Source organism: Polypterus senegalus, chromosome 4 (genome assembly GCF_016835505.1).
Source record: "Polypterus senegalus isolate Bchr_013 chromosome 4, ASM1683550v1, whole genome shotgun sequence".
Classification (NCBI taxonomy): Eukaryota; Metazoa; Chordata; class Cladistia; order Polypteriformes; family Polypteridae; genus Polypterus; species Polypterus senegalus.
Genome location: NC_053157.1, coordinates 12,164,915 through 12,178,450, shown reverse-complemented (window position 1 = coordinate 12,178,450; position 13,536 = coordinate 12,164,915). Strand labels below are relative to the sequence as shown.

General features: G+C 40.2%; 1 protein-coding gene across 2 annotated transcripts in view; it reads left to right on the top strand.

The window, feature by feature from the left end:
- The window catches only part of gatb (glutamyl-tRNA(Gln) amidotransferase, subunit B), a 212,138-nt gene that overhangs the window by 39,099 nt on the left and 159,503 nt on the right, over window positions 1–13,536 (top strand). Inside the window, exon 2 of one of the 2 annotated variants that reach the window (XM_039750253.1) lies at window positions 2,502–2,655. In XM_039750253.1, the coding sequence (XP_039606187.1) occupies window positions 2,502–2,655 (154 nt within the window). The remainder of the gene's footprint in view (window positions 1–2,501; window positions 2,656–13,536) is intronic. The other variant, XM_039750254.1, reaches the window with a different exon arrangement.

Genomic DNA, 13,536 nt, shown 5'->3' with positions numbered 1-13,536 from the left:
GTAAAGGTTATAAAGCCATTTCTAAAGCTTTGGGACTCCAGCGAACCACAGTGAGAGCCATTATCCACAAATGGCAAAACATGGAACAGTGGTGAACCTTCCCAGGAGTGGCCGGCTGACCAAAATTACCCCAAGAGCGCAGAGACGACTCATCTGAGAGGTCACAAAAGACCCCAGGACAACGTCTAAAGAACTGCAGGCCTCACTTGCCTCAATTAAGGTCAGTGTTCACGACTCCACCATAAGATAGAGACTGGGCAAAAACGGCCTGCATGGCAGATTTCCAAGACACAAACCACTGTTAAGCAAAAAGAACATTAGGGCTCGCCTCAATTTTGCTAAGAAACATCTCAATGATTGCCAAGACTTTTGGGAAAATACCTTGTGGACTGATGAGACAAAAGTTGAACTTTTTGGAAGGCAAATGTCCGCTACATCTGGCGAAAAGGAACACAGCATTTCAGAAAAATAACATCATACCAACAGTAAAATATGGTGGTGGTAGTGTGATGGTCTGGGGTTGTTTTGCTGCTTCAGGACCTGGAAGGCTTGCTGTGATAGATGGAACCATGAATTCTACTGTCTACCAAAAAATCCTGAAGGAGAATGTCCGGCCATCTGTTCGTCATCTCAAACTGAAGCGATCTTGGGTGCTGCAACAGGACAATGACCCAAAACACACCAGCAAATCCACCTCTGAATGGCTGAAGAAAAACAAAATAAAGACTTTGGAGTGGCCTAGTCAAAGTCCTGACCTGAATCCAATTGAGATGCTATGGCATGACCTTAAAAAGGCGGTTCATGCTAGAAAACCCTCAAATAAAGCTGAATTACAACAATTCTGCAAAGATGAGTGGGCCAAAATTCCTCCAGAGCGCTGTAAAAGACTCATTGCAAGTTATCGCAAACGCTTGATTGCAGTTATTGCTGCTCTCTAAATAATAAAAACCATCATTTAAAAACTGCATTTTGTGTTTACTTGTGTTATATTTGACAAATGGTTACATGTGTTTGATGATCAGAAACATTTTGTGTGACAAACATGCAAAAGAATAAGAAGTTAGGAAGGGGGAACCTAGTTTTTCACACCACTGTATATAATTTGATACTATCCATATTTATGGTGTTTGCGTCAATACCCCGTATGTATGGTGTTCGCGTCAATACCTCGACTCAATACAAGTTAGAACCATGCAATGGGACTCTGCCTCTGTAGTTAGAACATAATGCGGCAAACGCGGATGCAGTATTGCATGATTGACTAATAATTTTTGAATGCTACAGTGACTCCGCTGGACTGCCGAGTATAGTAAATTGGTGTTGGTTCGAGCAGATAACAGTAAGTTCGTTTGGTTTTTGGAACGTTGGTTTGGTTGGGCGTACTTTCCAGGACTAACATCGTTGACTGACTTAAACCCTTCGACAGCTCCAGAAATGTAAGTAATTTATAGCGTATCGCTATTTGCTTGGTCCGTCGAAATCTATCTTTGGGCAGTTCGATTTTGGCATCCATCCTTCTGACATCTATTGTTATTACTCCGACTCTGATTAGAGTCGTAAAATATGGTTTGTTTTGAAAATTTGTTTGCCGCAAAAAATCAAATGAGGTTCGCCAAAGAGCTGAGTTCACGTCTCGCAGGCCCGTTTAAACAGGAAGCTCTTCATTACATCCGCCGAAAAGGTCTATTTTAAGCAGAAATCAGTGCCATGATAACAAAATCATTTCAAGGACATAAAAAAACAAATAATTCTTTGCAGAGAAAGTATGGATTTCTCAAACGTAGAATTTGTTGCCCGATTCGATCAGGCTCTCAGTCGCTCATATATATATATATATGCCTACATTTTGTCATCTACTACTAGAATATAAAAAAACGTTTCTGTTTTAACAATGTGTTTACACAGAATACTGTAGAAACGGAACAGACATGAAACGCGTGTGTTCCAAACAACGATCTATTATTTCCACTCTAAAACTCCACTTCACTCCCAGATACTCAATCAAGGCATGAGCTGAGAGACGTTCGTGCACGTTCTAAATTGGTGGGGGGATGGAATAGCCGGCTGCTCCTAGCTTCTCTTTATCAGCACATTTAGAGGACAAAGGACGCCATGGAGAGGTGTGAAGGGATTTAAGAAGCGATTTAAGGTGGGACGGAATTACGAGTTTTTTCGTAGGCTCTGGTAATTCTAGTGTTAATAAATAGTTTGTAAATGATTCCAGTCAATTAGCATTCTGTGCAACATCTGCTAAAATGTGAGTGTTTTAGAACAAAAACACTAATTAATTACAATGTTCTTTAATCTTAATCTCAGAAACTAGTCTCTTTTTTATTATTTCAATGTTTTACTGTATGCAAATCAGATTACAAGTGCTATTGAACCTCAAGGGGACATCAGTTTGCTTCAGCAACAACATTGAACATTAAACATGCTTTGCATAAGTAATACTTCTTATTCGTAAGTAATAATTCATTTCTTTTTCTTTCATCCTGTCACAGTGATCCTAAGCAGTGGGTTGGAGTTGTCGGACTTGAAATTCATGCCCAGATCCATTCTAACACCAAACTTTTCTCAGGCGCCCGAGTCCAGTTCTCTGCCCCTCCGAATTCTTTGGTTTCCTTTTTTGATGCATCCCTCCCAGGTACATTGCCTGTAAGTTAATCTCTTTTCTGTTTTGCCTATTGTAAAGTTTTGAATTGAACTAAGTCTTTGTGTTCAGAAATCTTTTAGTCGTATGATTTGACTTGCTTTCCATTTGACGTAGGTAGGTGGGGACATCCATTGGGTTACTATGGATGGTAACCCACTCATGCACTGTAGCCATCATCTTTGTAATCCATCCTTACATATCCGTCCTTCCTTTGTAATCCATTCAGTAATCTCCATACTGTCCCACACACCAGACTCTCCACCCTGTCCTTCAGTGTTATGGCACCTCAACTCTGGAACTCTCTTACTCAGTCTCTCTGAGTTTGCTCCTCTCTCTCCATCTTCACATCTCAACTCAAAACTTTCCTGTTCAAAGAGCTTTTGTCTTCTGTGTGATCTTTTTTTTTTCTTCCTCTGTATGTAAAATGCCCTTGGGTTTGTGAAAGGTGCTGTATGAATGTAACTTATTATTATTTACTAGCCTACGCCCACCTTAGCATACGGAGGTGTAAGAATAGGAACGGAAAACAGTGAGAAAGGAATTCAGAAATCAAGAAGAAAGAAATACTTCTTGAAAGACGCAGTTGTGAATAGGTGTTTTGCTGGAGACGATTTGTGTCAAGAAATAACCCACTGATAGGAACAGACAGTTGCTGTATCCCGGAATAGAGATGATGTTGTACAAAAACCCGTTGACAGAGAAGATACTGTCGTTCATTTTATAACAAAGGCTTAGGAAACAACCGTCACAGTATAATGAAAATAGCAAGGAGCGAAACAACAGCAAGGAGCGAAACCAATGCCAATGTTTGAGAGCATAGACATATATAGATAGACGGCGTATTCACTGTGTTGCCCAGTCGACATGATATATCAGCGCATCCGCCCTATTGCGAGTGGCAAAAGTGCCATTTAAACCAATACAGGTAGACATGGAAACTGGGTTTTCTGATGAAAAAACAATAACGTTTAAAACAGTATCGTTTACATACAACAGATTTTGGCGAATCATTTACATGCATTTTTTTACAGTAATCCCTCCTCGATTGCGGGGGTTGCGTTCCAGAACCCCTCGTGATAGGTGAAAATCCGCGAAGTAGAAACCATATGTATGTATGGTTATTTTTACTGTATATATTTTAAGCACTTAGAAACTCTCCCACACTGTTTATAAATATTTTCCACACAGTTATACAGTAAACCCTTGTTTATCACGGTTAATCCGCTCCAAACAGATAAATGAATTTCTATGAAGTAGGATTCTTTATTTAAAAATCTAATATTTTTGCAGTTAGAGTATTGAAAACCTGTTTATGACCTTCTAAATACGTTTTTTAACATTACTAGAGTCCTCTAGACATGAAATAACACCCTTTAGTCAAAAGTTTAAACTGTGCTCCATGACAAGATAGAGATGACAGTTCTTTCTCACAATTAAAAGAATGCAAACATATCTTCCTCTTCAAAGGAGTGCGCGTAGCAGAGAATGTCAGAGAGACAGAGAGAGAGAGAAAAGTAAACAATCAAAAATCAATAGGGCTTGTTGGGCTTTTATGTATGCGAAGCACCGCGATAAAGCAGCCGCAATGAAGGGATCAATGTGAAGGTAGTCTTTCAGCATTTTTTAGAGGAGCGTCCGTATCTTCTAAGCAAACACCCACTGTGCAAACAGCCCCTCTGCTCACACCCCTTCCATCAGGAGTAGAGAATGTCAGAGAGAGTGAGAGAGACAGAGTTCGGGAAGCATATCGTATACCATTGAGGAGTTTTAATTAATACGTAATACACGCCCTGATTGGGTAGCTTCTCGGCCATCCGCCAATAGCGTCCCTAGTATGAAATCAACTGGGCAAACAAACTGAGGAAGCATTTACCATAAATTAAAAGACCCATTGTCCGCAGAAATCCGCGAACCAGCGAAAAATCCATGATATATATTTAGATATGCTTACATTCGTCTTTACAGGAAAGCGGCTTGCATGTATAAAAGTTCTGTTTTTAGAGGTGGTCGAGGCAGTGTGGAAGATCCCAGGGGGCAGCATGGTGTTAAGGAGTCTGACAGCTTGGGGGTAAAAACTATCCTACAGCCTGGCAGATCTGGCTGTGATGCTGTAGTATCTTCTCTTGGATGGCAGAAGTGTGAAAAGTCCTTGTGAGGGGTGTAAGGGGTCCTGAACAATGCTGCAGGCCTTGCGGACACTGTGTTTGTAAAATATGACCTGTAGTGAAGGGAGAGGCACCCCAATAATGTTCTCTGCTGTCTTCACTATCCTTTGCAGGCGCTTGCGGTCGGATATGTTGCATTTGCCACACCAGACAGTAATGCAGCTGGTCAGAACACTCTCAGTGGTGCCTCTGTAGAACATGGTGAGGATGGAAGGGGGAAGACTTGCTTGCTTCAGCCACCTCAGGAAGTGTAGCCTCTGCTGGGCTTTCTTGATTAGTGATGAGGTGTTATGCGTCCACGTAAGTTCCTCAGTTATGTGCACATCGAGGAACTTGATACTCTTAACAGTCTCCACATCTAAACCGTTGATGCTGAGCGGGATGTCGGCAGGATGTGATTTTCTGAAATCCACGATTATCTCTTTTGTCTTGTCGACATTGAGAGATAGATTGTTGTCTTTATTCCATGCGGACAGCCATTGCACCTCATCTCTGCATGCTGTTTCATCATCCCTGCTTATCAGTCCCAGCACCGTTGCATCATCCGCAAACTTGATGATGTGGTTGGTGTTGTGCATGGCTGTGCAGTCGTGAGTCAGCAGGGTGAAGAGCAGTCATATGAAAAAGTTTGGGAACCCCTCTCAACCTGCATAATAATTTACTCTACTTTCAACAAAAAAGATAACAGTGGTATGTCTTTCATTTCCTAGGAGTACTGCGGTGTTTTCTGAACAAAGATTTTTAGTGAAGCCGTATTTAGTTGTATGAAATTAAATCAAATGTGAAAAACTGGCTGTGCAAACATGTGGGTCCCCTTGTAATTTTGCTGATTTGAGTGCATGTCACTGCTCAATACTGATTACTTGCAACACCAAATAGGTTGGATTAACTTGTACTTCATAGACAGGTGTGTCCAGTCATGAGAAAAGGTATTTAAGGTGGTCAATTGCAAGTTGTGCTTCCCTTTGACTCTCCTCTGAAGTGTGACAGCATGAGATCTTCAAAGCAACTCTCAAAAGATCTGAAAACAAAATTTGTTGAGTCTCCTGGTTTAGGGGAAGGCTACAAAAAGCCATCTGAGAGGATTAAACTGTCAGTTTCAACTGTAAGGAATGGAATCAGGAAATGGAAGGCCACAGGCACAGTTGCTGTTAAACCCAGCAGGTCTGGCAGGCCAAGAAAAATACAGGAGTGGCATATGGGCAGGATTGTGAGAATGGATACAGACAACCCACAGATCACCTCCAAAGACCTACAAGAACTTCTCGCTGCAGATGGTGTATCTGTACATCATTCTACAATTCAGTTCAATTTGCACAAACACATCTGTATGGCAGGGTGATAAGAAAGAAGCCCTTTCTGCACTCACGCCACAAACAGAGTCGCTTGTTGTATCAAATGCTAATTTAGACAAGCCAGATTCATTTTGGAACAAAGTGTTTTGCACTGATGAGACACAAATGGAGTATTTGGTCATAACAAAAAGTGCTTTGCATGGCGGAAGAAGAACACTGCATTCCAAGAAAAACACCTGCTACCTACTGTCAAATTTGGTGGAGGTCCCATCATGCTGTGGTGCTGTGTGGCTAGTTCAGGGACTGGGGCCCTTGTTAAAGTCGAGGGTCAGATGAATTCAACCCAATATCAACAAATTCTTTAGTATAATAATGTTCAAGCATCAGTCTCAAAGTTGAAGTTACACAGGGGTTGGATATTCCAATAAGACAATAAGCCAAAACACAGTCCGAAATCTACAAAGGCATTCATGCAGAGGGAGAAGTACAATGTTCTGGAATGGCCGTTATAGTCCCCTGTCTTGAATATCATCAAAAATCTATGCAGTGATTTGAAGCAGGCTGTCCATGCTCGGCAGCTATCAGATTTAACTGAACTGGAAAGATTTTGTATGGAAGAATGGTCAAAAATACCTCCATCCGGAATCCAGACACTCATCAAAGGCAATAGGAGGCGTCTGGAGGCTGTTAGATTTGCAATAGGAGCCTCAACTAAGTATTGATGTCATATCTCTGTTGGGGTGCCCACATTTTTATCTAATTTTGTTATGATGCATATTGCATATTTTCTGTTAATCATTACATGAATGAGAACATATCTCCAACCTGCCAAGATTATGTAAGTGAAGTCTGCAACTGAAAATTAAATTCTCACAGTCATTTTCTACCCCGCTTAATCCTGTGCAGATTCATTTTTTGGGTGGCATTGGGGGTCTGCTGGAGCCTATCCCAGCTAGCATTGGCACAAAGCTGGAACAAACCCTGGACAGAGCACCAGTCCATCACAGGATGAACACACACACTCCAGGGCCAATTTGAGGATTGCCAGTTTGCCTAACCTACATGACTTTGGACTGTGGGAGGCAACTGGTGCACCCAGAGGAGACCCATGCAGACCTGAAAGAGTCTCTATGGCATTACATGAAAATGTTTCTGAAAATTGTGTGAGTTGTATAAGAGTAAAATGTAGATGATGATGATCAGATGAATTTGTAGACTGTCAAGGAATGAGATGATGAAGAGAAGGACTTAGTGTGGAGGCAGTGGGTGTGCTGAGGAGAAGTGGACTCAGGTGGTTTGGAGACGTGGAGCAAAAGGTAAGAGGATGATTGGGTGAAAAGGTGCATCATAATAGAGACACGGGGAATGAGGTACACATGAATAAGATGTGGTTGGAAGTGGTGTCTGATGATAATGAGAAGTAAATATCCGCATTTCAAATGATGCCATGGACTGCAAAGAGAGGGATGAGAACAGATCTGGGAGACAACTGGCTAAATTAAACTGGAAAGCTGTCATTAAGCCAGTGATTGTAATGATTTGGTGAAGGTTAATTCTCCTGTTTAAAATAAAAACTGAAACACATATTTGCTGTTGAAAATTTTGTCAGCAAAAAAAGAAAAGACTTATAAATGCAACATTTAGGCTGCTTTATGTTTATCTGGTGTGTTGTATGGAGAACATATTGTTGCTTTTGGGTACAACACTCACTAAGCTGATATTATAAACTTTGAGTGGCATTAAGAGTCCTACATTGCACATGCAGTTGTATACTGTAGTGCAGGGGTAGGCAATGTCTGTCCTGGCTGCATGTTTCTTAATGAGAAGTCAATTATTGCTGATGAAGCACTTATTGCTTAAGTGACATTTTGTTGCTTCATTTTAGTGGTTTCACTTGCTAAGGTTCCCCACCCTTAATTGCTTATTTTAATCTTAAACAGCTGCATTGACTGTGTTTAATGGCTGCTTATTAGCAATAAGATGTAAAGAACAAAGCAGCCAGCAGTTCTCCATCTAGCTTGTTACCATTTACATCTCTGTGTGTTCATCATGCACTGTTGGATTTAATAAAACAATTAATAGAAAAATATGACAGACTGAAAATTACCCGTTTTGGGCTTCAAATCATTTTGATGATATCCTTAGAAAGGAAAAAAATGTACGATATAAGAACCTTACACTGCAGACTAACAAGCCATAAAATTAAATAAGGTCTGAGATTGGAAAGGATTGGTTTATAATTAAGCAATTGGGTTGGAATGAAAATGGCTGTCCTGGACCGACATTGCCCATAGTGGAATGGCAGAATGCAGTGAAGTACATGACTATGTGCCCCCTCAATAGGAAATCGCAGTGTTAGCTTAATGTTTATCTTCTTCTCTAGTCTTCAGCCATCTTCCAGATACCACCAATATTTAACTTAATGGTGTGATGTGCCTTAGTTTATTTACTTGACTTATCAAGGTAAACTAAATGACTATCATGTATGCTCAGTGTGGCCTACTGGTTAAGGCTTTGGATTTGAAACCCTGAGGTTAAGGTTTCAAATACCACTACTGACTCTGTGTGACCATGAGCAAGTCGCTGTGCTCGATTTTGGGGGCTTTAGAATGTTGTAAGTCACTTTAGATAAATGAATTTGGCAGATCTATCTACTGTATATAAAAGTCAATGTGTGAAAGTATGTGTGTTCCAGCATCACGTCTGAATGGCTGGAGCGATTTTCATGAAACTTGGTACACATGTTTGTCATTGGTCAACTAAAAATACTGCCGGATGAAATCAACCCTAACCCACCCCCTTCTGGGTAGGGTGGGGGCTGATCTTGGGTACCACCAGAGGTGACTGCCAGCATTCTTTATGTTTGGTGCAGCACCGCGCCTCTGTTGCTTTTGAAATTAAATAGAGTTGCCGAGTTGACATCCCAGCTATTTTTTAGGACTCATTGAATCTTTGTGACTCGAACAGCCATATCTATATCTTATTTATATAAACGTCTACGCGTGGAAGTGTGTGTCTGTCTGGCCCAGAAGTGAGAGGTAGAGTCGGGGTAAGGGCTGCAGCTCTGAGGGTGCGCAAGCGAGGCCAGCACACCGGCAAAAGGAAACCTCCGAAGAAAGACAGTCACTTAGCTGCTAATGCACAAACGATGCGAGCTCGTCGGCAACACAAATCCTCCTTAGCCAAATACCACTGAGTCATTCATCACGAAATCTCCCAAACTATGAGGACTTGGGACGTGAAATTTGGAAAGTAGGTTACCCTTGGCCCTTAGGTGCTCGCTAAGAAACGGTTTTAAAAATTTCATGATCCAAGCGCGTTCTGTCTGACTGACTGTCTCTCTGCTTTATGTCTGTCCACTTTTCACAAAACAGTTACTTAACGGATTTAGATCTGCTTGTTTTCTATATTTTGCTTGAACTTTGATTTTGTGACTTCTCTCATCGCGCTAAGTACCACAGTTGACTTGCGGTACCGGTGTGTTTATGCAAATCCAACAGAGTGGCTGTGGGCCGAGAGCAGGGGGGCGTGGCCTTCCTCATTCCCTCTCTACGTCTCACCATGTGTTGGAGTGCACCTTGCCGCCGCTTAGCTAGAGATTCCTGTTTGTTCAACACACATTATCATCTACAGATTGTTAAGGTGTAACGTTTGACGTTTTTGAGAGAGAGATCAGAGTTATGTTTGTTTTAGAGGGTAGCTGCTGATTGCCAGAGATATCACAGGCATGTGCTTTTGTCCCCACGCGGGGAACGCTTTCCCAACAGAGCTGAACACGATCAGATACAGTGCCAGCGTCTATTGATGTTTAAAATTTATCTTGTTTCAATAAGTCAACGTATGTATGTGTATGTATTACACAAGTTAAACAATACAGTAAAACAGAAATCAGCCTCAGAATTTAATTAAAAAATAAGTTATGATATTGTGAATTTCTGTGAGCTTAAGAATTGACACAGGGCTAGTTAACAATGAAGAAGATTGAAACAAACTGTAGCTATACAGCACAAAAACAAAAAAGATTCATTTGTAGTGAAGCACCAAAATGAAAATTCGGGATCAAAGCCAAATTCAAGAAAATACTGGAAGAAATGATGAATACTTTTCTTTACCATAATTATTCCACATTTGTTTTTGTCCATAAGACCTAAATTAAATTAATTTCACTTTTGATTTATGCTGTTCAGTGAAATTGAATTATAAAACTGCAAGTTGATGAAAAGCCCTTTTATTATTGAATCAGTATTTTGAAAAAGGATGTATTTAAAAAAATGAACTGAAAATACATAAATGAGTAGATAAATCAATAAAATATTAACAAAATATGAGTGAGGTTAGCTTGTAGGGGTGCTTTGTCTATTTCTCGACTGGTGCATATACAGTAATGGCTGAAATTATCGGCACCTCTGGAATTTTCCCAGAAAATTGTTGCAATTACAAATGTTTTGGTATACATGTGTTTATTTCCTTTATTTGCATTGGAACAACACAAAAAAACATAGAAAAAAATCAAAATCTGACATCATGTCATACAGAACACCAAAAATGGTGTTTCTTTATATATAAAATCCAGTGTCTGTCTGTCTGTCCACTTTTCAGGAGAGAACTACTTAACGGATTTAGATTGGGTTTTTTGCTATAATTTGCTTGAACATTCCGGTTGATTTTGCAACTTCTTTCATCGCGCTAATAGTTTGCTTGCGGTACCAACTTACTTGCGCTCTACCTCTCGCCACATGTTGCAGCATACCTTGCCTTCACGTAGCTAGCGATACCTGTTTGTTCAGTGGACATTATCATCTATAGATTGTTAAGGAGTAACGTTTGTTTTAGAGGGTAGTTGCTAATTGGTATAGATATCATGCCACATGCTTTTCTGCCTACTCGGGGGACGCTGTCCCGTCAGACCTGAACACGATCAGATACAGTGCCGACATTTGACATTGGAGTGCACCTACCTTCTGCTTGGCCAGAATTACATATTTTTTTCTTTATTGATTTTTAAAGTTTGTCCTGTTTTACTACTACGTGTGCAGACCCGCAGAGTGCAGCTAGTTATAAATAAGCCATGCTGCTTTCTGGACATTATATTGCTTAACAAATATATGCTGATGATTACCTCAGTATTAGTTGTCGGCGTTTCCAGTTACTCAGATGTCCCTAGTCATGAGTAAGAGCAGTAAAGTAGTGTGGAAGAATTCTTAGACGTAGGTGTCACATAGTCATTTAGGGTTAATATATTTATTGTGCATAAAAGTGTTTTGGTTTGCTTTCCACATTAAAATAAGTAGTAGTAGTATAAAAGAGTTAATTAATGTCAGAAACTTGTTTAAGCGTATCAAGAAACCAGACAAAGGCCAAGTGGACAACAAAGAACAAGAAATTGGTTAACTATCATGTTGGTTGGTTATCATGTACTTAGTAAGACTTGCAGATGTCACATACACAGGAACTCAAGAAGTATTGGAAAGTATTGTAGGACCAAGAATATACTGAAATGAAGCTTTAATTTTGGGGTATGTAAGCTGGGCATACTCTCTGCTGAAACATCTCCTGTCTTTTAATACTAGAATCCTTGAAACCTACGAAAAAAAGTCGTAATCCTGGGCCACGAAAAATTCCTTCACATCTCTCCTCATCAGCGTCTTTTGTTTAGCAAATGTATCGATCAGCACAAGCAGCAAGCAGCCTGCTATCCCATCCCTCACCGACGCAGCTGAAGCTCTACCAGCTCAAGTCTGTTTATCTGGGTGTGAGGTGCCTTGAATTGTATAGGGTAAATAATATATCGTTATTTGGAATCCATACATTTCATTGTGTGTTCTGTGTCTACAACGATCTGGGTAAATATAGGAAGACAGGAAATGCGAGGCAAGAAAAGTTGAAGACATAGCTAAAACAGAAACCTCTTGCAGGGAGGGCTTCTGTTCTCTTCCTCTGATGTAGAACCCTCATCCTCATATCTAAGTTCACCTCTGTTATAGCACGTCTTTATTTGAAAACTAACAGTGTCAGATCGGGGAGAGCATGAACTTAACTAACATAATAAAACCGAATAATAAAATAATAATAAAAAAATGATAACCTTTACAAGTGCCATAAATTTTCTCCAGCTGTTACAGTCTCAAATCAAATGTATTTTTTTATTCTATAATAGTAACAACTAGGAGGTTTGCCCCCTGCTCGCTTTGCTTGCCAATCCCCTTGCTTGCGCTACATGCCAGCCACTTTGCTTCTCTGCCGCTCACTTTGTGAAGAGGAGGGCTGAACACACCCCAAGGAGATGCAGTCTCTCCTCCAAAACCCTGTCTTAAATGGTGATACAATGGGAAATAAATACAGTTTTGTTTTTTTTTCCCATCCTCTTTGCTCGATCAGCTGCTGCTGCTATGCCGCGTCATCTGCGTCTTGCGCAGCACTTCGAACATTTAACAGCCTGTATAGCAGCTTAGTTTATACTAGTCTATAATTTAAAAATGGAATAAGAATCTAAAAATCTAACAACATCACATTAAAGTTCAATAAATTCTGAAAAGAATGATACCAAACATATATATGTAGGTTTTAAAATCAACCTGATTTAAAGTGTGACAAAAAACGTGACATAAAATCATTGTGCAAAATCGTTGCACTTTTAGGCTTAGGATTTTATATATTGAGAGTAGATAAGAGCAGCTCACTACTACTGGAGGAAGGATCCAGCAGGCAGCTTGCTGGTAGTGCTGACATATTTTCAAAACAAAGTTGCTAATGGAGAGGTGCGAAGGAATTTAAGGTGGCCCGGGATTACTACTTTTTTCGTAGGTTTCAGTTATTCTAGTGTTAACCAACCAGAGTAAATGTCAGGATAATTCAGCACTGTTATGCAAATTAATGAAATGTCTCTGTGTTCTGTGACCGTTTTGCTGACAGCCTCTGCTTAGGGCACTCCCTTACTAGATTGCCGTAACATGATGCTCCCTCTTCGGCAAGTTTCCTCCTGTCTAGTTCCCATCCCAAGGAGGTCCTAGCTGAGGACAAGATAACTTTCTTTTTTATATTTCCTGTTTAATTTCTAGCACAGTAGCAGTGGCAATAATTACCAATTAGTGTATCAGTTACCTGATAAGTGTAAGAGCACAGAAGTAAATCTGTAACAGTTCATAATGATAGCTGATCTGTTATTCAGAGCAAAAAACTATGGAGCCAAAGAACTTGGAGAAAACCAACATGAATATGGGGAGAAAGGACAGACTCCATAAACAGAATAGCCAACTTATGATTCAAACCTAGATCCCTGAGGTGGAAGTTTTGCGGTAAGGTAGTAAAATTCACTAATCATGGCAGCGGAGAGTGGCAGCATGTTGATTTTAAAACTTTTGTTTTCCGAAAGTGAAAACCTAGTTACCATTTGTAACAGGCTACGTTTGGAATAATTATGGTG